Consider the following 22,521-nt stretch of genomic DNA (forward strand, 5'->3'; position numbering starts at 1 on the left):
ATCTCAGCAGCAATTTCTATGCTGATTTAACCAGAGCGTTTGTTGCTGCTAACATTCCCTGGAATGCAATTGAAAATCCGGTTTTAAGACAGTTTTTACAAAAATACTGCAAACAAAATATCCCATCTGAGTCGACCCTAAGAAAAAATTACTTAGACAGAATATACAATGAAACTTTAGCTTCCATTCGGGAGGATATAGGTGATTCTTACATATGGGTCTCTGTGGATGAAACCTCAGATCCTATGAATAGGTATATAGCAAATATGGTAGTAGGAAAACTTAGTCCTGATGGACCTTCGATTCCACACCTCGTATGTGTTAAGGAACTTTCGAAAGTGAATAGCCAAGCCATTGCTTATTTTGTAAATAAAGGCCTACAGTCTTTATACTCCGGTAACATAGACGATTCCAAAGTTCTGTTGTTTTGTACTGATGCTGCTTCATACATGGTCGCTGCAGCTCCACTTCTTAAAACATTTTATCCTAACCTCACGCATGTAACCTGTCTAGCACATGGCCTTCACAGGGTTTCTGAAACAATCCGGAATGAATTTCCTCTTGTCAATTCGTTTATTTCTAACACAAAAAAAATGTTTTTGTAAAGCCCCATCCAGGATTTCAATATTCAGAGAGAACTTTCCAGATATCCCACTCCCACCTCAGCCGGTTGTTACATGATGGGGAACCTGGATTCAGTCAGTGGTGTATTATTCTAAGTATTTTAAAGAAGTGGTCACAGTTATTGATAAATTACCTGAAACTGATAGTGCAGCGTGTGTGAAAGCAGTGAAAGATTGTCTGAATGACTCACGAGTGAAAAACAATATTGCCTACATAACATCAAACTTTTCTTTCATACCTGCAAGCATTGAACAATTAGAACGTGAAAAACAATCTCTTTGTAGCCAAATAGCAATAGTAAAGGAAGCTCAAGTGAACATACATTCTGCTTTGGGCGAAACTGGGAAAAAAGTTAAAAATAAGTGGGACAACGTATTAAATAATAATGTAGGATTTTCACTGTTGGAAAAAGTATCAAGAGTGATATCGGGGGAAAGTGTAAATGTTCCAGTAAGTATTGATGTTTCTATTGTACCTAGTTTAAAATTTGCGCCTCTCACATCAGTTTCGGTTGAAAGAAGTTTTTCTGCTTTCAAAATGATTCTCAGTGACAAAAGGCAAAGGTTAACTGTGGAGAATTTAGAAAAAATTCTGGTGGTGTACAGTGCAGATAATTATAATAAAGTCTGAGCATGGAACTGAATTTCAATAACTTAAAATGAGTAATCTTGATAACAATAATCATTATTTCATTAGTTTCAATATATTAAATTTGTGCAGCTCTGTTTATAAATATAACATAGTATTCTTTTTTAATGTTTAAACATACTTTTTGTGCGTATTTTAGTGTATAACTAAAAATTTCAGTGAAAGAAATAAGTATGATACCTTGATGTGCCTAAAATGCCTATTTTCATTAAAATAGAGCCTAATTTTACAAATTTTGAGCTTATTTTAGGCGCCTAAAACTGCAATTTTTAGTGCCTAAAAATCCGATGTCTAGTTATGACATATTTGCTTGCTTTCAGCATTAGGCCTTAGTTTCTAGTACATTCTGTATTCTTTAATTGTAGTGTTAATTAGTTAGTTATTTTAGTTACAAGTTATCTTGTTATGTAGTTATTAGTAATATTCCCTACTCTGTTATTGTTTCTAGAATTTATTAAAGTGTTAATTTGATGGTGACTTTTCTTTTAATGTAAGAGGTAACCAAATATCCTATACACTAGAGTCGACAGCAATTCGGAAGGTGGTAGTCTGCTAGCATTTGGGTCGAGAGAGACAGATAGCGAGAGCAAGGCAGCATACAACATTGCCACATCGTACTTCACGCGCACGTGCAATACAAATAGCGCAAGAGAGAATTTAAATTCTCAAAAGACAATAATGACATTAGCCGTTTCCTTCACTAATAATATTCTTTGCACCGTTCTCAATCCCACACCACATGCTTCTGCAGTCGTTTCTTGCATGTTGGCAACGTTGCAGCCAGCATCAAGATGGCTGGCAGCGTTCTGCTCATCAACGTTTTTAAAATAATTATACACCTTAAACACTATTTTTCGCGCCTGCCTGTGCAATACTTGTCTTTTTACAGGCTCTTCTTCCATTTATTTAAAAAAATCCACACACACACACACACACACACGCACGCACGCGCACACACACACACACACACACACACACACACACACACACACACACACACACACACACACACACACACACACACACACACACACACACACAGAGTAAATGTTAGTTTTACTTATTAAATGTATTGAAACACTCACACGTGAACAAACGAATTCGGTACTTGTTACAGACTGATTCTTATTGGTTCTACTGTACAAGCTTGTGACGTCACATACTAGAAATGCTACGGCGCACATAGCAGCTGACTGCCTTCCGAACTGCCACCTAGTCTAGTGACCCATTGTCCTTCCGAGTTTTTCCCAGACACTCCGACACAACAATATAATAGGTACTGTAACATATAACATAATATACTGTTACAAATGATTTCTGAAGGCTGGTTACCTGTGTTCCGGATATTTAGAAAGAGTTATGTCAGCATATCCTGAGTCACCTTTCTTTCCTGGATTTGTCTGAATATTTGGTGCTTGCTTCACATAGGTAGGCTTGCGTTTCAGTTCAGGACTGAAAGCTAAACAATAATTGATACTATTATCTTACTTCCATATAAAAAACTGTAAAATTAATGCTATGAACTAAATATACTTAACACTGCCTTACCTTCCACTTTTCCACCGAAGGTTCCGAAATAATCACCTGGAGAGGAATGCTGTTTGCTGGGGCCTGGTACTACAAATGCACTTTTGGATGTGTTCTTCTTGGCAGATTCCAGCCTAATAATTAAAATAAATAACAAAATAAATAATAAGAACATCATTTCATACGAAGTGAACCTCACGGTGTAAAAAAATGCATGCTGGAGTATCAGAATACTGCATATACACAAGTACAGTAATCTAACTAGAAAAAATTAATGTAATAATTGCAAAAATTATCTAAAGCAAATGGAAAAAATTGCATATATTATGCAGTAATTACATCTACATCTTCTCAAAAGAATATGGGACAAAATTTTGTACGACGTCAACAAAAGTGATATTCCTCGAAAGTTACTACAGTTAGTCTTGTCCCTCTTCTTAAAGATAGGTACGATAATGGACTCCTTCCATTGTTCTAGTACAATTTCCTTTTCCCAAATAGCAAGTACAAGCTTATAAATTTCGTTAGATAATGCGCTTCCACCCTCTTGTATTAATTCTGCTGGAATTTGATCAATACCTGGAGACTTATAATTTTTCAGATACTAAATACAATATAAATGATACTCGGGAGGAAATTAAACACACAATAAATATGGGAAATTCGTGTTATTATTCGGTTGAGAAACTTTTATCATCCAGTCTGCTGTCGAAAAATCTGAAAGTTAGAATTTATAAAACAGTTATATTACCGGTTGTTCTGTATGGTTGTGAAACTTGGACTCTCACTTTGAGAGAGGAACAGAGATTAAGGGTGTTTGAGAATAAGGTGCTTAAGAAAATATTTGGGGCTAAGAGGGACGAAGTTACAAGAGAATGGAGAAAGTTACACGACACAGAACTGCAAGCATTGTATTCTTCACCTGACATAATTAGGAACATTAAATCCCGACGTTTGAGATGGGCAGGCATGTAGCACGTATGGGCGAATCCAGAAATGCAGATAGAGTGTTAGTTGGAGGGAAAAAGACCTTTAGAGAGGCCGAGACGTAGATGGGAAGGTAATATTAAAATGGATTTGAGGGAGGTGGGATATGACGATAGAGAATGGATTAATTTTGCTCAGGATAGGGACCAATGGCAGGCTTATGTGAGGGCCGCAATGAACCTCTGGGTTCCTTAAAAGCCAGTAAGTAAGTAAGTAAGTAAGTAAGTAAGTAATTACATCTAATTTAATAAATGAAATTTCACGAAAATCTGCGGTGGCAACATTCAGATTACATACAGGCCACAATCTGCATCAAACATTTACACAAAACTGATAGTGCAGAATCTATTATACATCCTTTCTGTAATATGGATCCTGATAATTTTATTCACTGTCCCACTTTACTCAGTTTTATAGTCTTCCTGTTAAATATTGGAATGCAAGAGAGGGAATGACATCGTCAACATCTCAACATTAGGTACCAACCAACCATTACAACAAATAATACAAACTGGCTACATCCAAAACGCATAACAAGAAAAAATTAATTCAATGAGTGAGAGAATATATATAGAGCATTATTACAACACTCAAGGCAAGCACAAGTAACTTCAACCAAAAGAAGTAAATTGGTATTAAATTAATCGCTATTACTTTAAGTAGAACAATAATAAAAACTTACGCAGCCTTCATTTGCAACTTAAACATATTTGTGTAAGCCTCTTTCTCAAATATGCGGCTAAATTTGTCATCAAAGTACCCATCTTGAGTTCCACATTTACTTTTAGGGTATCCTGGGTACAGTTGTCGTCCTTTGACACGCACGTCTTTCTGTGCTGGTTTTGAGAAAAAAAGTATCGGTAAGCAAGCTACACTCACAACAGACCTTCATCAACAATATTAATTCCAGCAATTTCTCCCTCATGTAAGTATTTCTTTTACACGTATTTGACCTGTAGCCTACTATTGCTACTAATGCTGATTGCCTAAAAAAAGTGGGAATCTTAACCCGTCACTGCCTTCATGCCTGTAATATAATAAGAATACCTTTACCTTTTATTATGTATTAGATATAAACTATTATAAAACTACAGTGATACTACAAAAATAATAGATTTAGATGGTTTATAAAAAATTAGCTTTGAACACCATTGCTACTGACTGGATGATTTATATGCCAACTGTTGGTTGGTTTATCTATCATTTTATCTGTCATTTTTTCTAAACTGTTGCACGTAGTACTATATTCATAACTGCGAGTAAATTCACATTGTCATTCTGCAGAACAGATTAAATTTTTATCGAAAACAGATGTATTATTTTATTTGAAACTGTAAAAAAAAATTGAAAATTATAATTTACTCCAAATTGTTCCTTATACATAAAGAAATGTGGAAAATACCATAAAGGCCTATACTACCAAAAATTATTCTTGCATGAGGAAAATCATTTAAACTCATTTTGACTCTGAACAGTTGTTCCTCAGACACCGAAAATTTAGCAGTATTGACTAGTCAATGACGAGAAATAATATGGAAATTTTAAGATAGGTAGACAGTAATAGGATTGTCATATGCTGAATCCGATGCTTGTGCATGTATGTTCTCTTCACATTCACGTTAAAAATTACATTTGAGTGTTTGAACAACATTTTGTGTCGAGTTCTGTACTGGTGTTACGTTTAATAATATCTCTAGTCCATTATGTACAATGAAAGGCAGGAAACACTATGTAGTTCATTGAAAAACGAGATAAGTAGCATACAATGTGTTCCAGTATTTTCTACAGGAAGAATAAGTGAACAGGAGCTCAGTAACACACTTTGCTGCCAGTATTAGAAGCAACTGAAGGGTTTTCTGCAAAAAGGAGGGGCTCCACTTTTTAGTAAAATTAATGTTTTGTTTGATTCATACATTAAAAAATATGTTCGACCTTTTACTGCAAGAACGGTGTGATTCCGAGCATTTGGTAGTAAGTTACAGTGAAATTGGAGCGGAGTTCTCAATCGTTTCGTTGCACAAAGGAGGTAGCTCCTGGAGCTATATACAGCATGAACCATAAGTAGTATCATTCATTTCAGGTGGTTACTCTTTGAGATATTTCAAACAAAAATGTTTAATACAATTTTGCTCGTTTGCGTTTCCTTTTTGAGATAAACATTTTTTTATATGAAATATAACATAGCGTATTTTGGAAAAGTCATTAATTTAATTTCCAATATGCTCAGTCATTTTAAGAGAGCAGTGTATTATGATAATAAATTATTGAAATAATTTTAGTTTTGTCCTTTAAATGTTTAGAAATTTGATTCGAACAAATGTAACTTTTCGTTCTGCAAAGGAATTTTACAATGTTATATTTGTAGTTTATGATATTGACACAGTAATTGTGTGTTCAGTGCAAGACGTGGCTAATTATATCCAATTTTATTGCAAAAAGGGGCTAGCTCCATTGTTTGTTTTATTTTACTCCTCTAAATTGCTGATTATAATAAATGATTGAGTGATAAACTGAAATTTCTAGGTACCTAGGGCATACTCTGAAAAAGAAAAGAAGCTCAGTTAAAATTTGAAATTTTTAGAAGTTTTTTGTAATTTTCCACAACTTTGTAAAAGTAGAACTGCCTCGTTTTTGCAGGGAGCCCTTCAATTGGTCAAGATTCATTAAGTCAGACTCTGAATTGTACAGAAAATAAGTGGAGGAACATCATTTGTTAAGGCAAGCAATAATGTAATATTGGTATCAGACAAGCATTGCCAAGCAAGAAGTACCAGCATATGATTGATATGTAGGTACCTAAGTACAAGGGGTATGAATGGAACAAACTAGAAATACCTGCATAAGTGAAAAGATGAAAGAGATTTAAAGAGCACTGATTCCGATCTTGCTAATTTTAATTGTTTGAGAATGGTATCAATAAATTTATTTGACTATATGTTCATGAAGTACAAACAAGTGATGTCATGACATCTTGAAATGAGGAATAGGCATTATGAATACAATAGATTTATTCTTCTGTGTGTTTACTCCTATATTATAAAGAGTGAATCAAAAAGTCATGTCAACTTGCTGGAAAGTGAGAGAGAGCTGATAATTTGCAAAAGAAATGTAAATTTTGTTTTTCGCATGTTTCATTATTTGAAAATTAACACTACCAATCTGTGATGTTATCAAACTGAGGCTTTGTTACACGATAAGTTACAAAAAATGGGCTGAAATGGAATTTTTATCATATTTTATGTAAAATACTATATATTTTTGTCCCTTTGGATCCCCTCAACAATACTGTACACTGCAACCCCAATTTAGAGTCTTCCAAATTAAGTTTAAATATGTGATTTTGCAGCAATTCATTAGCTATGTGATGAAAAACAAAATAATAGAACAAATATACTAAGAGGCAAAAAAAGTTATAATTTTAAGAATCTTCAAAGCCCTTGGGGCATCTCAAAAATCAAATAGGTAGAAACTCCATATTTTTTACATTCCAAAGTTAAATGAAAATATAGATTTTTGCAACTATTACATTTAGAAAACAGATAAAAAAACAATTTCATGTATAGATTCACTCCACCCTATTGTACATACATTGCATTTTGGGACACAGTGCACAGTAGTGTCTATGGTTGCTGGTCCATGTAATTACTGACTTCACATTGTACAAGTTAGGCCTATGTCATAAATGCATTTGAGCACAAACATATCTGAAGGGATGAGAATGATACAGTCCTAAGCCACACCGACAAAATTTCACAGGAGAGAGTATTAAAAATTTAGAGTCCTAGCTATTACGTGCGGTATCATAATTTCTTTGGCGTATACTTACGTCATTTGTTGAGTAAATTTTAGAGTCTAATATTTTACTATTAGGCTAGTTTCCCCATATGTGTAACAAACAAATGAACTTGCACAAAAAACAATTTTTGTTAAAAATGTGGCTGACAGCCTCATTCTCAACCCTTCATGTATAAACTGAATTGTCACATAATAAAATGTGCATATGAGAATGATTAGTAAAGTTTTGGGGCACATGCTCTTTCACTTGTATTTTTCCACAGCAATTTTCTTCATAATCTATACTCAGACTCAACATCTTAAAACACTTCTGGAACACTAGCGTCATTACATTTACCCTCTTCTCTCAGCTGATTTTTGTATGCAGTGACAGTGTCGTCTGGGCTGGAAAATCACTGTTCATAAAGCTACTCTTTCACTGCAGGCGAAAGAAAGAAGTTAAGGGTCTAAGCCAATTAATTAAGCACTGGGACTGAAGTGTCCATCAAAGAGCTAATGGTCAGAAGGGTTATGTGATTAAAGATGTTATCACAGTGCAGCAAGACTATCTTAACACTGGTTCTTGGCCATCTTTCTAGTACTTTTCCAAAAACCTTTGCAAGGCAATTTGGCGTTGTACCAAATCACAGTCACCCTAGAAGAAATAGGCCACTGAAGTGCTTGTTCTCTCACAACAAATTAGCTTTATCAAAATTCATTATTCACCAAGTATCCATTTTCCCTTATGATACTTTGATCTCAAGGACAAGAATTATGAGATCGCAGTTCATTCAAGTCTTAAGCTGTAATCCCAATGACTGAGGGATGACATTGCTTACAAGCATGTACAAAGTCTTACTGTGAACTAGTACTTAGTGACATAGTGACAAGTTATCAACAGGGGCGGTGCCACTTCACCTATTTACGTGTAAAACACAATTTTATCTCGTATTAATAATTAATTCAGTTCCGGAGAACTGTCAGACTTGTAGGTGGAGTAACCAGTTTGCAAATCTAACAGTACCGGTACTAATAATAGAGAAGGGTTGAAGCTGGTCTCCAAGGCCGGGGGCTGTTGTGTAAGGGCTGTGAAATTTTACAGTATGTACTACCTGACTCGAGAATAGTATCCTTAGTCCTTTTGTCCAAGCAGCCACCCCTGCAGCGATAAATTAGCTGGCTCTATGTTATTTTATCAGGAATACACTCCACACACACATTCACAAAGTTTAAAAAGTTGTTTCCGTGGTGTGTTATTTCTTCTCATGAACTTGCCAGTTTTGTTCCAGCTCTTGTATTTGAAAGTCTAACGCGCACGTAAATGTACACATGTAGTTTAATACTGTGTATGTACATATTAACTTTTTATTTAATTATTTAGAGTATATTAGTGATAAATGTATATAGTGTATTAATCCTACATCATAGTGTATATGATGACTATAGTGCTATTATACAAATACTTAGGTACCAGCACATGTTGATAAATGAGTGCGAAATATGTATCCCGAAAATGACACAGTTTGTAATTTATTAGAAATGCCATTTTGTAAACTTAAATATGAGGATAAAAAAGATGTTTTAAGTTCTGGACGATCTACAGTTCCATTTGTTCTTTGTTTTAAAAAGTACAAAGAAAATAGAGAAGTTGTATAAAATAACTTTAAAAAATTCTTCCGATGACAGAAGTTTTTCTGTTTGATAAGATTAAAAATTTCACTCGGAATGCTACATCACAGTAGAGACTTTCATCATTAGTCCTATAGCTTTTCATAGAGATATACTGCCCACCCTCAGTTAAAGTCAGACATTCGACAGGTTTGCTGCTTTAAAAGTTAGGAGGATTGACTTGGTATGCAAGAAATTTGGTGAGTCCTGAAATAAATTAATTTTCCTGTTTGCATGTGTTCTAGAACTAGTAAAATTGTACGTAGTTTACGAATAGTAGGCCTACTCATTATATTGGTAAACTGTTCATGCATTTGTGGCTACAAATAGGGTCCGATGGAGGCACTTTGTGAATGCCCTATGCTCCTCATGAGGAGATACAGGAGTTAATTTGATTCATCCATTTGTGTGTGTGAACAGCACTTCACCTATTTTTTAAGGTGAGTCGCTACTGGTTATTACCTCCTTTTTGTTTTTTCTATTAGGTTAAGTTCTTTTGTTCGGTTTTCTCCCTTCCAAATAGCAAAATGGTATACTCCAAAGTGAAACAAGTGACTACCGGTAATAAATTTGGAGCTCACATATTTATTAGGAATCCTTTGCAAGAATGCAGAGCCACGCATTTCCGTTTAAATTTCTCTCCCTCTCCAACTTCTTTTTGCACCAAGAGAATAACGGAGAGATCTTATGTGCATAAGAAACTAGTACGGGTAAATCAAGTTGCGCATTCACTGACAATCTGAACTTTCTACGGCGAACCTATATGCACGTTAGATACATACCAGTGAATGGTGAGACGTAGCCTTTTCCATTCATGTAGCCCATCTCTACAAAGAGGCCCAGCCTTTCAAGATCTCTTTTGCCAAAATGGCGGCCAATATCTGAGTCATACTTCTTAACAGTTCCCTTCGGCATTGTGACTTTTCGACCAAGTCACACCAACAAGTGAAAACAAAACAATGATTCGTTCTCCTGAAAGGAAAAAGTAGCATGTCAGGATCAGATCATAATGGCTTATGTTCAATACAACACATATGTTCGTACAAATTAAGAAACCAATAAATATAAATTGGGTTCTTTCTTAGTAAAGTGAATTCTGAATGCTTCACAGTTATAACAAAGACTGTCTGAACCAATGCTTTTCCTATATGAATCTTAGTTTTTCTTGCTATGTTTTTGTCCCACCATATTGAATTCAAGGTTCGCAAAATCCTGTTCAATTCTAATTTCAATATCTGCAGACCCAATTCCTTTCTGAAAAAGAGAGCATTTTTAAGCTACTCTAACCAAAAGAGGGGATGGGGGACGAATAAGAGAACTCAAATATTTTTTACTAAATGTTTGAGTAGTGTATAGCTGTCCTCTAACAAAATGACAGCACTGGTATTTCATTCCTTCCCAATGCAAAAAAAAAAAAATAATACCGTACAGTAATCAACTTTGGTCTTAATTTTCTATTATTAGAAAGAGATTAGATATACGTGCATAACATAAAATGTAGCTTGAAATATGCTGCAAATAATACGCAAGTAGGTAGTGTTTTCCCCACTTTTATACCATTTTTTTTAGTTGAGCTATCACACTTGCCGCAACTGTCTGCAAAAGCCAAAAATGTTGAATACCATAAGTTAATACAAAAAATAACTCATTTTTTTGTATGAAGGTAAATAAAAATGAACTAAAATTTCTATCTACTTACAGATAGGAGTCATCATGATCAAAAAAAAAAAAATTAAATCTTCGAGCTACAAATTAACTTATTTCTGGACCATTTGGTATGGATTAACCCACATTTACTTACTTACTTCCAAATCGTTTTTAAGGAACCCCCAGGTTCATTGCTGTCCTCACATAAGCCCGCCATCAGTCCCTATGCTGTGCAAGATTAATCCAGTCTCTATCATCATATCCCACCTCCCTCAAATCCATTTTAACATTATCCTCCCATCTATGTCTATCAATCGGTCTCCACAAAAGTCTTTTTCCCTCCGGCCTCCCAACTAACACTCTATATGCATTTCTGGATTCGCCCATATGTGCTACATGCCCTGCCCATCTTAAACGTCTGGATTTAATGTTCCTACTTATGTCAGGTGAAGAATACAATGCGTGCAGTTCTGCATTGTGTAACTTTCTCCGTTCTCTTGTAACTTCATCCCTCTTAGCCCCAAATATTTTCCTAAGAACCTTATTCCCAAACACCCTTAATCTCTGTTCCTCTCTCAAAGTGAGAGTCCAAGTTTCACAACCATACAGAACCAGTAATATAACTGTTTTATAAATTCTAACTTTCAGATTTTTTGACAGCAGATTAGATGACAAAAGCTTCTCAACCGAATACTAACAGGCATTTCCCATATTTATTCTCCATTTAATTTCCTCCTGAGTGTCATTTATACTTGTTACTGTTGTTCCAAGATATTTTAATTTTTCCACCTCTTCAAAAGATAAATCTCCAATTTTTATGTTTCCATTTCGTACAATATTCTGGTCACGAGATATATTCATATATTTTGCCTTTTCAGGATTTCATTCCAAACTTATCGTTGTACTTGCTCCAAGTAAAATTTCCGTGTTTTCCCGAATCGTTTATGGATTTTATTCATAACATATTCACGTCACCCACACAGACAAGAAGCTGATGTAACCTGTTCAATTCCAAACCCTCTATGTTATCCTGAACTTTCCCAATGGCATCTTCTAGAGCGAAGTTAAAAAGTAAAAATGATAGTGCACATCCTTGCTTTAGCCCACAGTGAATTGAAAAAACATCAGATAGAAACTGGCCTATACGGACTATGCTGTAAGTTTCACTGAGACACATTTTAATTAATCGAACTAGTTTCTTGAGAATACCAAATTCAATAAGAATATTATATAAAACTTCTCTCTTAACCAAGTCATATGCTTTTTCTGAAATCTATGAATAACTGATGTAAGTTAAGCTTACTGTATCCATTTTTCTCCAATATCTGTCGAATGCAAAAAATCTGATCAATAGTCTATCTAATACACCTACAACCGCACTGATGATCCCCAATAATTTCATCTACATATGGAGTTAATCTTCTCAAAAGGATATTGGACAAAATTTTGTACGACATCAACAAAAGTGATATTCCTCGAAAGTTACTACAGTTAGTCTTGTCGCCCTTCTTAAAAATAGGTACAATTATGGACTCCTCCCATTGTTCTGGTACAGTTTCCTTTTCCTAAATAGCACGTACAAGCTTATAAATTTCGCTAGATAATGCGCTTCCACCCTCTTGCATTAATTTTGCTGGAATTTGATCGATACCTGGAGACCTGAACTTTTTCAGATTTTCTATCGCAATTTCGACTTCACAAAGTGTGGGTTCGGATATAGCTAAATGGCTCAGCAGTTTGTATTTGAATTTCGTCCCGATCATTTCTATTTGGCTTATGTACATTTAGTAGTTGCCCAAAATAGTTTTTCCATATGTTAAGGATTGAATGAGAGTCTGCAAGCAAGTCACCATTCCCATTCTTGATCACGTTTACCCTTGCCTGATATCCGTTCTTAAATTCTTTTCCTTATATAAATCTCGAATATTTTTATTCTTACTATTTGTTTCTATCCCATTCAATTTTTCTTTCAAGTAATCTCTCTTTTTATTCCTAAGTGTATGACTTGCCTCCCGTCTTTCATTGAAATAATTATCTCTATTCGCTTCAACTGGATCCTATAAGAATTTCAGTTTCGTCTATTTCCTTCTTTCTACTGCCATGGAACAATCTTCATCAAACCACGGTTTCTTTTTCTTAGTTTCATAATAACCTATGCTCTGTTCAGCTGCAATTTTGATACTATCTCGGATATTTTCCCACACACTTAACATCTAACTCTTTCTCAACTTTGTCGGAACTTCCTCGACCTGATAATGTTCCTTAGTTTCCTCGTCCTTTAATTTCAGAATATTGAATCCATTAAAATTAGCTTGTAGCTCTACTCGCTTGGCTACTGATAGTATTTTTCTTAATTCTCCAATTACCAAATAATGGTCAGAATTACAGTCTGCGCCCCTGAAAGTCCGAATGTCTACTATACTAATATGTCTCCGTTTATCTATCAAGATGTGATCTATTTAGTTGTGTGTCGATCCATCTGGAGAAGTCCAAGTATATTTATGTATATCCTTATGGCGTAATGTTATACTTCTGACAATTCAATTTTTTGATGTGGCAAAGTTGATTAATCTAACTCCATTGTCATTACTAATTACGTGTAGGCTCTCTTTTCCAATAATAATCAGTTTAAAAATATTTTCCCGTCCTGCTTTAGCATTGAAATTCTCCAATAAAATTTTGATGTGATATATAGAAAGCTGATCAAAAGTGTGTTCCAATTCCTCATAGAAGCTATCCCTCATATGGTCATCTATCTCTTCCGTATGGGCATGAGCATTTATAACTTCGCACCATCTACCATAAGTACTAAATACGATAACCTGTCATTGATAAATTGGACCTTTTTTACAGCTGATTTTATTCTTTTATGAAAAAAGAATCCTGTTCCTAATTAGTGATAATTGTTTCCTTCCCCAAGTAATCTCCTATTTCAATGGTTGAGCTGTTTGGACTTTTTCCATTGCTAATTTTCAAAATTGTAGCACAACATTTTGAAGAGTGGATCTCTCTTCGTCATCCACTCTCCGAAACGTTGTGCTACAATTTTGAAAATTAGCAATGGGAAAAGTCCAAACAGCTCAACCATTGAACAATTCACTCCCCACCTTCATTTAGATTATTCTCCTATTTGTGATATGCCATTCCCATCTAACCTAACCTCTTGTACTCCCACTAAGTCTATTTTATATCTAGCTAGTTCTTTTGCTACTAATGTTACCCCCCCTGTTTTATAAAGACTAGTTACGTTCCAAGTACAAATCTCATAACCTTATTCCTTTGCTGTGGTCGTGCCCGAGAATCAGTCCCATTTCGAGACTTATTGTATGGTTTCGTAACAAGCTGTTTTTTTACAGTGATGGGTTGTTAGTCCTTCTCCCAATCCCCAAGCAGGAGGGCCATCCCTTATCGGCTGTCCACAACTGCTTATTCAATATATTCGCAGCTACTTTCCATATCTGGAGGCCGTCTCCTCTATCCACAAACTAAGGATGTGCCATGCCATGGTGATAGGGACCCACAATACATTGGAAATGACCAAGATGCAAAATCTAATTTTGTGCCATCTACTATAGTAAAAAAATGATGTAGCTAATAGGTCTATTTTAACACTTGCAGCTCTGCACTTCCACGTTTCTTTAAATGTCAGGTTTTGCAAAAAATTGTCGTTCTCATGAATCCTCCGAAATACCGGTACGAGTTTTATGTAACACTTTGGCTAATGTCATCATCTTATGAAGCCAAAGACGCTGACTCATATTCAAAATTCATCATTTCAGAACTACTGTAAGTAGGACCTACATACAAAAGTTTTTATCAGTATTGTTACAATCTCCAAAATCGACAGTGAAAACAGTAAACATACAGATGTGCAGCAAACACATTAAGTTATGGTTCACCATCACTGAAATGAAATGACATGAAAAACTTAATTCAATATTCTGCTACTGCTACCCTATAAAAGTACAATAATTTACAGTATTAATTCACCTAAATGTCGCTTTGTAAAACAATTCCAGAATCAATTTAACACGATTAATTTTTCACAGGATATCTTTCCATACCATTTAATTTAATTTTCTTGCATAATCTATAGCTTAATCTGCAAATTACAGCCGAATATTGAACAAATCATACCACATTTTTTTGTACGCACCTGCCACCTGTAACATTTTCACATTACGACAAACGTTCACATAGTCGCGCGCAAACACTCTAGCCAGTATGAGCAACGTCCAATTAAAAATTTTCCCACTAGTCTTGCCATTGCCATTCAATATTATTTGTGCACGTCATATGACTGAATGTTGTGAATGTGCGTCTAATGCTGTTGTAATAGTTAACACTTGTTATTTATATTTGTTTGTTTTCTAGTAATTGTACTGTTGTTAACCGGAATTAAGATGGTAATTAATTACAAAGAAAGTAAAACCAATAATGAAGTAAAAGGATTTTCAATGTTGTTAACATGTGTTTTATTTCTATAAATAGGTTTTCGCGTGCAAGACGGGTTTAACCTCATTCACAAGGCGTACACAACAGCTGAGAGGAATTCTAACTTCTCAAAGGCCGATGTCTTCTGGCGAAGAAAATGATGTTATCCTTCAATCCGTCCATAATAAGGGACTTATAACGTTAAATAGACCGAAGGCCCTAAATGCCCTCAACCTGCCAATGATTAGAAAAATTTATCCAGCTATGAAAAAGTGGGAGAACGAAAAGTGTATGGTAATTATCAAGGGTGCTGGAGAGAAAGCGTTCTGTGCTGGTGGTGATGTAAAATCTCTAGCAGAAGCTGGATTGAAAGGAGACCACATTGGGAAAACTTTCTTTAGAGAAGAATATACCTTAAATGCCTTAATTGGTACATATAGTATTCCTTATGTTGCTCTTATAGATGGAATCACAATGGGTGGTGGGGTTGGACTATCCGTTCACGGGCCGTTTCGAGTAGCTACTGAAAGGACCTTGTTTGCCATGCCAGAAACTACTATTGGACTATTTTCTGATGTAGGTGGGAGTCACTTTCTCTCACGGCTCGGAGGAAAATTGGGTTTATACCTAGCCATTACAGGACACAGACTGAGGGGAATCGATTGTTTAAAGGCTGGCATAGCAACCCATTATTGTGAGAGCTCAAAACTTCCAGAGCTTGAGAAAGAACTCTTAGAGTGTAAAAATCCAGCCACGGACATTAAGGAGATTCTTGATAGATCCACCAAAGCTCACAAAGTTGAGCAACACCAGTTCAGCCTCGCCCCTCATCTTAAACAGATAGAGAATTGCTTTTCAGCACCTACAGTGGAAGAGATTGTAGCTAGATTGAAGGCGGATGGATCTGATTGGGCTGTGAAGAATTTGGAAATACTTAGCAAGGTTTCTCCCACCTCCTGCAAAGTCATAAAAAAAGAACTAGAGGAAGGGGCCACTAAGTCTTTGCAAGAGTGCCTCATGATGGAGTATCGCCTGGGTTCCCATTTTTGTGACAGAATGGAATTCTATGAAGGTAAAGATTTTTTCTTGCACATTTCAGCATGTTTTCTCAGAGAACTATAAATTTAACACATCACGAATTGTTTATTCGCTTCTAGCTGTTCCTTCATGAGCATTATGTAGGCTACTTTGTGTATGACCACACTTTTTGATATTATGATGAAACACACGTGCTTTAGACATTCACTTTATCGACTGAGTGACTAAAAATCATTTACAATTCTAATTAATGTTATTACATAATTAGGCTAGTTTTCTATAATTATTTTTGTCGACGTTAATGTTCGTAGGTATAAAACTGACTGGCAATGAAAATAATGCTGCTTACAGCAAGCCTACACAGCATTACAAACATCTTCCGAAAGATATTAGTACCTGTGACTTTTATTTGTTGTGATAATCATGTAAATTAGATATAGTCATGGATATCCGAGATCTAAGCATCTAGTTACACTATTGTTTCCTCCTATCATCACTTGCAGGTTGTGTAATCAGATTTTTCTTACCACAACAAAAGGGACGACAGTGCGTGAATATTTCTGCTCCTATTTCATCATCATTTTCTTTCCTTCAGGAAACTTTTTTTTAACATCAGTATGCAAAAACACATAAAACAATAAATCATCCTCTTATAGTCCCAAATGTTATTTCATTCAGGAAAAAAAAAGGGTACAGTGATCTTTTTAATTATACCACAAATCTTTGAAGTATTGATCATGTAGATCACTTGGAGAAAAAAAAAGAGAGCATTTCTATGACAAAGAAGACACAAATATCATACCATGCAATAAGAACTATTCTGACGCAACACATAGGCCTAATCAAATAGAACATCCTCAGTGATCTAAAGGTTGTCATACCAGCCATTGAATCCGAGATCCGTTAGTCAAACCTGGACAAGGACAAGAATTTTATTGTAAAGGATGGTTTCCTCCAGGAGGGAGCTATTGATCCTATTATCATAGATAGAGCCTTATCCCTTACAGAGTGCTCTAGGCAAAATTTGTCTGCTATTTCTCATTCAAGTTCAATTTATATGGTGAACAAACTTTGCAAGTGAAAACATCTTTAATTTATATAACTTACTGCTACTGTTGCTGCTGCTACCACTAGGCCTACCTGACCAAATATCGGTATGACAGAGCCCTCATCAAATCAATTTTTTGCTATTCCCAGATATTTTTCTAGGAGAGCATTAGTTTCCTTTTCTTTGTAAGGAAGTTTCCATGTCAAAAAGTGACATATGACTAGACTGAGGATTTATATGTAAGTTAGGCGTACAGTTGTTGTTTAGTCAACTATCCGAAGACAGGTCTGAACCTCATAAGTGATACCAATAAGGCATCACTCATGAGGCAACTAGGCAATTGTAATTTCACCAAAAATTAATGTAGGATATGGTCAGAGTTAAGGAGGAAACCATTACCAGACCATATATTTTACGACTGATGTTACAATATTTATTGCACAAAATAGTCTTTCTTGGATGGATACTGGGAATCAATAAGTTTATAAGCCACCTTTCAGCCTAGAAATTCTCTCACTAGAAAAATGTCTGATGGCTGTTTTTAGACAAAGTACAACAAGATTATTTAGGAACACATCTCTGCAAAATCAACACAAAAACTTCACAGCATGGCACCATCACCAAAAACTTTTTTATACTAATGATGGGTACTTCACTGTTCGTCTTTACCAATAACATTGAAACCAGAAAATCAAAAGATCTTGAATGTTTAACCACTGAACTAAAACAAAGAACTATTATAAACTTTCAAAAAATCTACTGGGATGCAAAGCAAATAGAATAACACCTTAAACCATCACCAATATTAGAATTAGAATTAAAAATATTTTACTATAAAAGTGACGGAATTCCTAAGTCCTATAAAATAGGAGACTTCCTACAACTGAAAAATTGTGCATATTTGTTCCCCAGTTTTAGAGTCCTTGAATAGTGGAAAGTGTATGCATTTACTATTTGTAACTATTACTATATTATGCATATCATTGAGAACATCTGAAGAAGAAAATTTACGACTTTGTTTTAGACTAGCTCATTTAAAATGTATCAATACGTAATTGTTTTTTAAAGTTGACAGGCTGTGTTTAATTCCGTGTATGGAACAGTACTCACCGAAACTGGATTTCATTTTTCTGAATATTTTATATAGAAAGTTGCACAAAAATTGATATTGAATTGTTCTGGGTAGAGTTTTTTTATCTTCAGATGTCAATTATTTCAGTTTTACTAAATTCTCTAAATGTTTTAACTTTATTATTATCATTATCATCATCCTCATGATGTGTTATTTTTTGCTAATAGCATGGGGATGCTGCAAGGTGAGAAAATGAAATTACAAAGTCAGTCCACACATTAACGAATACTTGTGCAACTATCCAGTGTGAAGTATTATCTTCAGTAACACAATTCTGGAATGTTGTCACATTTCACCTACCTCAACATGTAATGAATGACTTGCAAAAAAAAAAAATGGTGAAAGTCTGAACAAAAATATTCACAAATAGTATATGGGTCAGTAATAATAATGTTACTGGTACCAAAGTAGGAAAAATATTATATTCTTTATAAAACTCTTTCAGTGTTCTGTGGCTCTATGTAAGAAGACGTAAGTATATGATGAAAGATGTGCTCATACTAATGAAATGAAAATTTTGAGAAGTAAATACGTTTTCACTATATCAGATAACATCATAAATTAAGATTGTTTTAAAAATCTTTTGTGTTCTGTCAGTGAAAAAATAAACGATAGTAGATAGGGCTGTATGTAAGATTAAAAATATAACTTGCAGCATATCTAGACCATGATTTTAAAAGTGAAAGATTGTTGTCAGAATGTAAAATAATAGAATACAAAAATCGTTAACTACAGGCCATCAGGAAGAAAATAGGAAGACCAAGACAATGCTGAGATATCGAAAACAGGCTATCAGCATATTTCATAATAGGCGATGTGATTGATAAAGTCCATTTTAAATAATTATGTATAAGATATATTGTAAAATTTCATACTAGGCTAATTTTTCTTTTTTTAATCGAAAGTTACGACATTCTCTATTTACAGGTGTTAGGGCTCTATTAATTGACAAGGATCAGAAACCCAAATGGAACCCACCCACACTAGAAGAAGTGACGCAAGAACTAGTGGATTATCACTTCGCACCTCTTTCACCAGAAGAAGAACTGAAATTATAAATGACTACTGCAGGATAGTGCTCTGGCATAGCATTGATTTATATTAAATACATGTGTATTGTAATGAGGCCAATAGACCTAAGCTGTGATACTGCTGAATATAGTTTTGTATTTGATGTCTCTTATTCATTTTCTGGAAGTAACAAAATACTGATTTTAAGTAAATAGTTTGGGTTATATACCATGCGTTTGAACTCGATATTCTAGCATTTCGTAATTATTTACTTGTTCCATCATCTGGATTATTTAGTACCATGCCTTCTTTGTTCGACCAGTTGTTTCAATTAGTTAGGCGTTATAACAGACCCAGCTGAGTAGACAATGGTACTGTATTGACCTGATGATGTAATCTGTAAGCACTTCTGAAATGTTGGAGATATTAAGGCCAGACACAAAATTTTTCTTCTGAACCTCACGTAATGTTTAGAAACAATATGCATTATAACCAACAGATTAGCAACTTTCCAATCAGAGACTTGCATAGTCTTGTCAATGGATTTTTTAAATGTATTAGCTGAAACGAACTAGGACAAAGAAACTAAGCCAATAGAGTGCAGTACATCAAGAGCCATTATAATTCAACCACTTGCTTTGTTGGTGATAGGCTGTTTTTTCTCAAATTCGTACTTTCTGCTTTGATTGAATCTAATTTTGATTGAGGTTTTTATGTGAAAAAGGATAAATTTTTACCCTCTAAAATATTAGAAAGTGACTTTCTATTCCCAACTTACAGTCTACATAATTCAATCATCATTGGTGTTCATGGATCTTTCAGATTGTTTCTAGCTGAAACGAGGGAAAAATGATTCATAACAATCTCAAGAAAAGAGATGTCAAACTGCTACTATCTGTATTAGCATACATAGAGCATGTGTCAAATATGTTAAGATTATGGCTGCTTTATTTTGTTTATTTCTGTTTTGTCATGGATGACTAGTGAATATTTTACTATATTAGCACTTCTCCTCACTTTAATGTTGGTTTCAAGGCTGTAACTCCTAGAAGTAATTATTTACAGGTAATTTCCATATTTTGCTTCCGAAACCTGCTTGCCTTATGTGTTTTCTATACGACATGAAGCCAAGCTTTATGATTTGTACTAAAAGTATCTTTATGTGAATGACGTAATAACTGTAATGATGTCATCATTGTTAATCAAATGATTTTTTTTTCGAATGTCGTATCTTTTGAGTCTGTGTTACAGGCCTTGCTGCTAGTGCAGGATAATTATAACTGCCAGTTTCTATACTTGCTATAAGCAGATCATTGTATTCATATACTGAATTATACAGTATGAAGACATTAAAACAACGTTATTGTTTTCTATTACTATCTCCCTACTTTCATCAGTTGGAAGTTATCATAATAATTAAAAAAAATAAGAACTTGTAGTTTAGAGCAAAACATATTAAAGGATAGGTATACCACTTTTAGAGCATATTTCTATGACTCAGGTATCGTATTAATATGAAAATATACATAAGCATGATTTTATTTTTGTAAGCTTTTTGAATAAACTGTTACAACTTATATTTCTTTAGAATGATGTGTATTTTATTTAATACTTTCGTTAAATGTATAACTTTGTACAACTCATAATTATTAAAAGTACTTTGGCTAGTGTTTAATTTTAATTTGTGTGCCAATTTTCATCGAGCACTGAATTTCTTATTACGCTAGAAATTTTCATTTAGTCTGAATTTCTTATTATGCTGGACTTTTTTTTTATACTAATGGCGGATACTTAACTGTTCGTCATTCACTCATATGAAGTCAGTTTTGCAGACAAGTTTACCGACAGAGTTGTTGCCCTGGGTGTGCCATAGGAGGCTGGTCTACTCTATGCCCACAATAAAACCCAGTTCCCACCGTGCGTGTTTCCTTGCAAGCTTGGTGCTATTGTGAGTACGTTGCTGGCTCCTGTGTTTGCTTTGGTATTGGTTAACGTTTTCATATGCAGCAGACTCTTTAATTCAAATCGTCTGCTGTTCGTGTTGTGCTTTATCTGTTGCCAACACTCATGATGAAGAAGAAACTAAACCTTGAGTGGAAAACAACTAAAGTCCTACATTAACAATAATAAATGTTGTAATAAAATAATTAAATTAGGAGTGTAAAACAGCTAAAGTCGGATAGTTACAATTTCTTAGCAACTAAGGAATACAGAGAAAAGCAGATTTAGTTGGGAAAAAACGAACTTGGCAACACGGTTCCAGCCATGATACTATATTATAACATCTTTGATTCCAGCATGCTAGCTAACACGAAAAGTAGCATGCAGAACTGTCATAAACACTCCCAGCTTGCAATCCATCACAGAAACACACGCACCATGGGAACTGGGCTTAAGATAAGATGATGTTTATGGAGTTTTATTCAACCTTAATTCAAAACAGAATCTAGGGTTCAAATAACAGAAACATTGCATTTAATGCTACTATGAAATGATTATCCACATCATAACTCCCATAAGTCGTCATTTGGTAGTTGTAAAAAATCATCATCCATTATAGTCTGAGTTTCAGAGTATGGAAGATTGGGAAATAATTAGGTTTTTGAGCACGCAAATAGATTCCATAAGTTGCTAAGAAATGCTGCGAAGTTACACTCTGCATTGTTGTATCATACTACATTTAAACTTTTGAATATTGAAATACTAGCACCTTCTCCACATGTCATTATTCTTATTGAACAATAAAAACATTTGTTTATTAGAACTTTATGAATAAACATAAATTGATATGCCTCGTAAAATCAAAGACTACAACTAAGATAATGTAAAGAATATAGTATCGAGGTGCTACACATTATAGAAGCCGCACTCATTCGAGCCCAGGCGCTTTCCTTTGTAAGCGACAATGAAACACTTTTCACTATTGACCATCTTTCTACTAATTAAAAAAAGACGGGAAGGGGTGTTCCATACTCCATGTGGA

General features: G+C 34.7%; 2 protein-coding genes across 4 annotated transcripts in view; one reads left to right on the plus strand and one right to left on the minus strand.

The window, feature by feature from the left end:
• LOC138701547 (cilia-and flagella-associated protein 96-like) overlaps window positions 1-15,087 on the minus strand; it is a 35,000-nt gene extending 19,913 nt beyond the window's left edge. Inside the window, exons 1-5 of one of the 3 annotated variants that reach the window (XM_069828553.1) lie at window positions 15,032-15,087; window positions 10,011-10,200; window positions 4,469-4,622; window positions 2,821-2,933; window positions 2,605-2,731 (exon numbers count right to left, since the gene is read on the minus strand). In XM_069828553.1, the coding sequence (XP_069684654.1) occupies window positions 2,605-2,731; window positions 2,821-2,933; window positions 4,469-4,622; window positions 10,011-10,143 (527 nt within the window). In that variant the 5' untranslated portion in view covers window positions 10,144-10,200; window positions 15,032-15,087. Of the gene's footprint in view, window positions 1-2,604; window positions 2,732-2,820; window positions 2,934-4,468; window positions 4,623-10,010; window positions 10,201-14,865 lie in introns of all 3 variants that reach the window. The other 2 variants (XM_069828552.1, XM_069828554.1) reach the window with 2 other exon arrangements.
• A 53-nt stretch (window positions 15,088-15,140) lies between these two features.
• Hibch (3-hydroxyisobutyryl-CoA hydrolase) lies at window positions 15,141-21,128 on the plus strand. The gene is made up of 3 exons (XM_069828549.1): window positions 15,141-15,281; window positions 15,367-16,381; window positions 19,455-21,128. Exons 1-3 carry the CDS (start codon window positions 15,279-15,281, stop codon window positions 19,583-19,585), a joined length of 1,149 nt encoding a protein of 382 aa, XP_069684650.1. The 5' UTR covers window positions 15,141-15,278; the 3' UTR covers window positions 19,586-21,128.
• Window positions 21,129-22,521: the final 1,393 nt, after the last annotated feature.

This window comes from Periplaneta americana, chromosome 6, assembly GCF_040183065.1.
Source record: "Periplaneta americana isolate PAMFEO1 chromosome 6, P.americana_PAMFEO1_priV1, whole genome shotgun sequence".
Classification (NCBI taxonomy): domain Eukaryota; kingdom Metazoa; phylum Arthropoda; class Insecta; order Blattodea; family Blattidae; genus Periplaneta; species Periplaneta americana.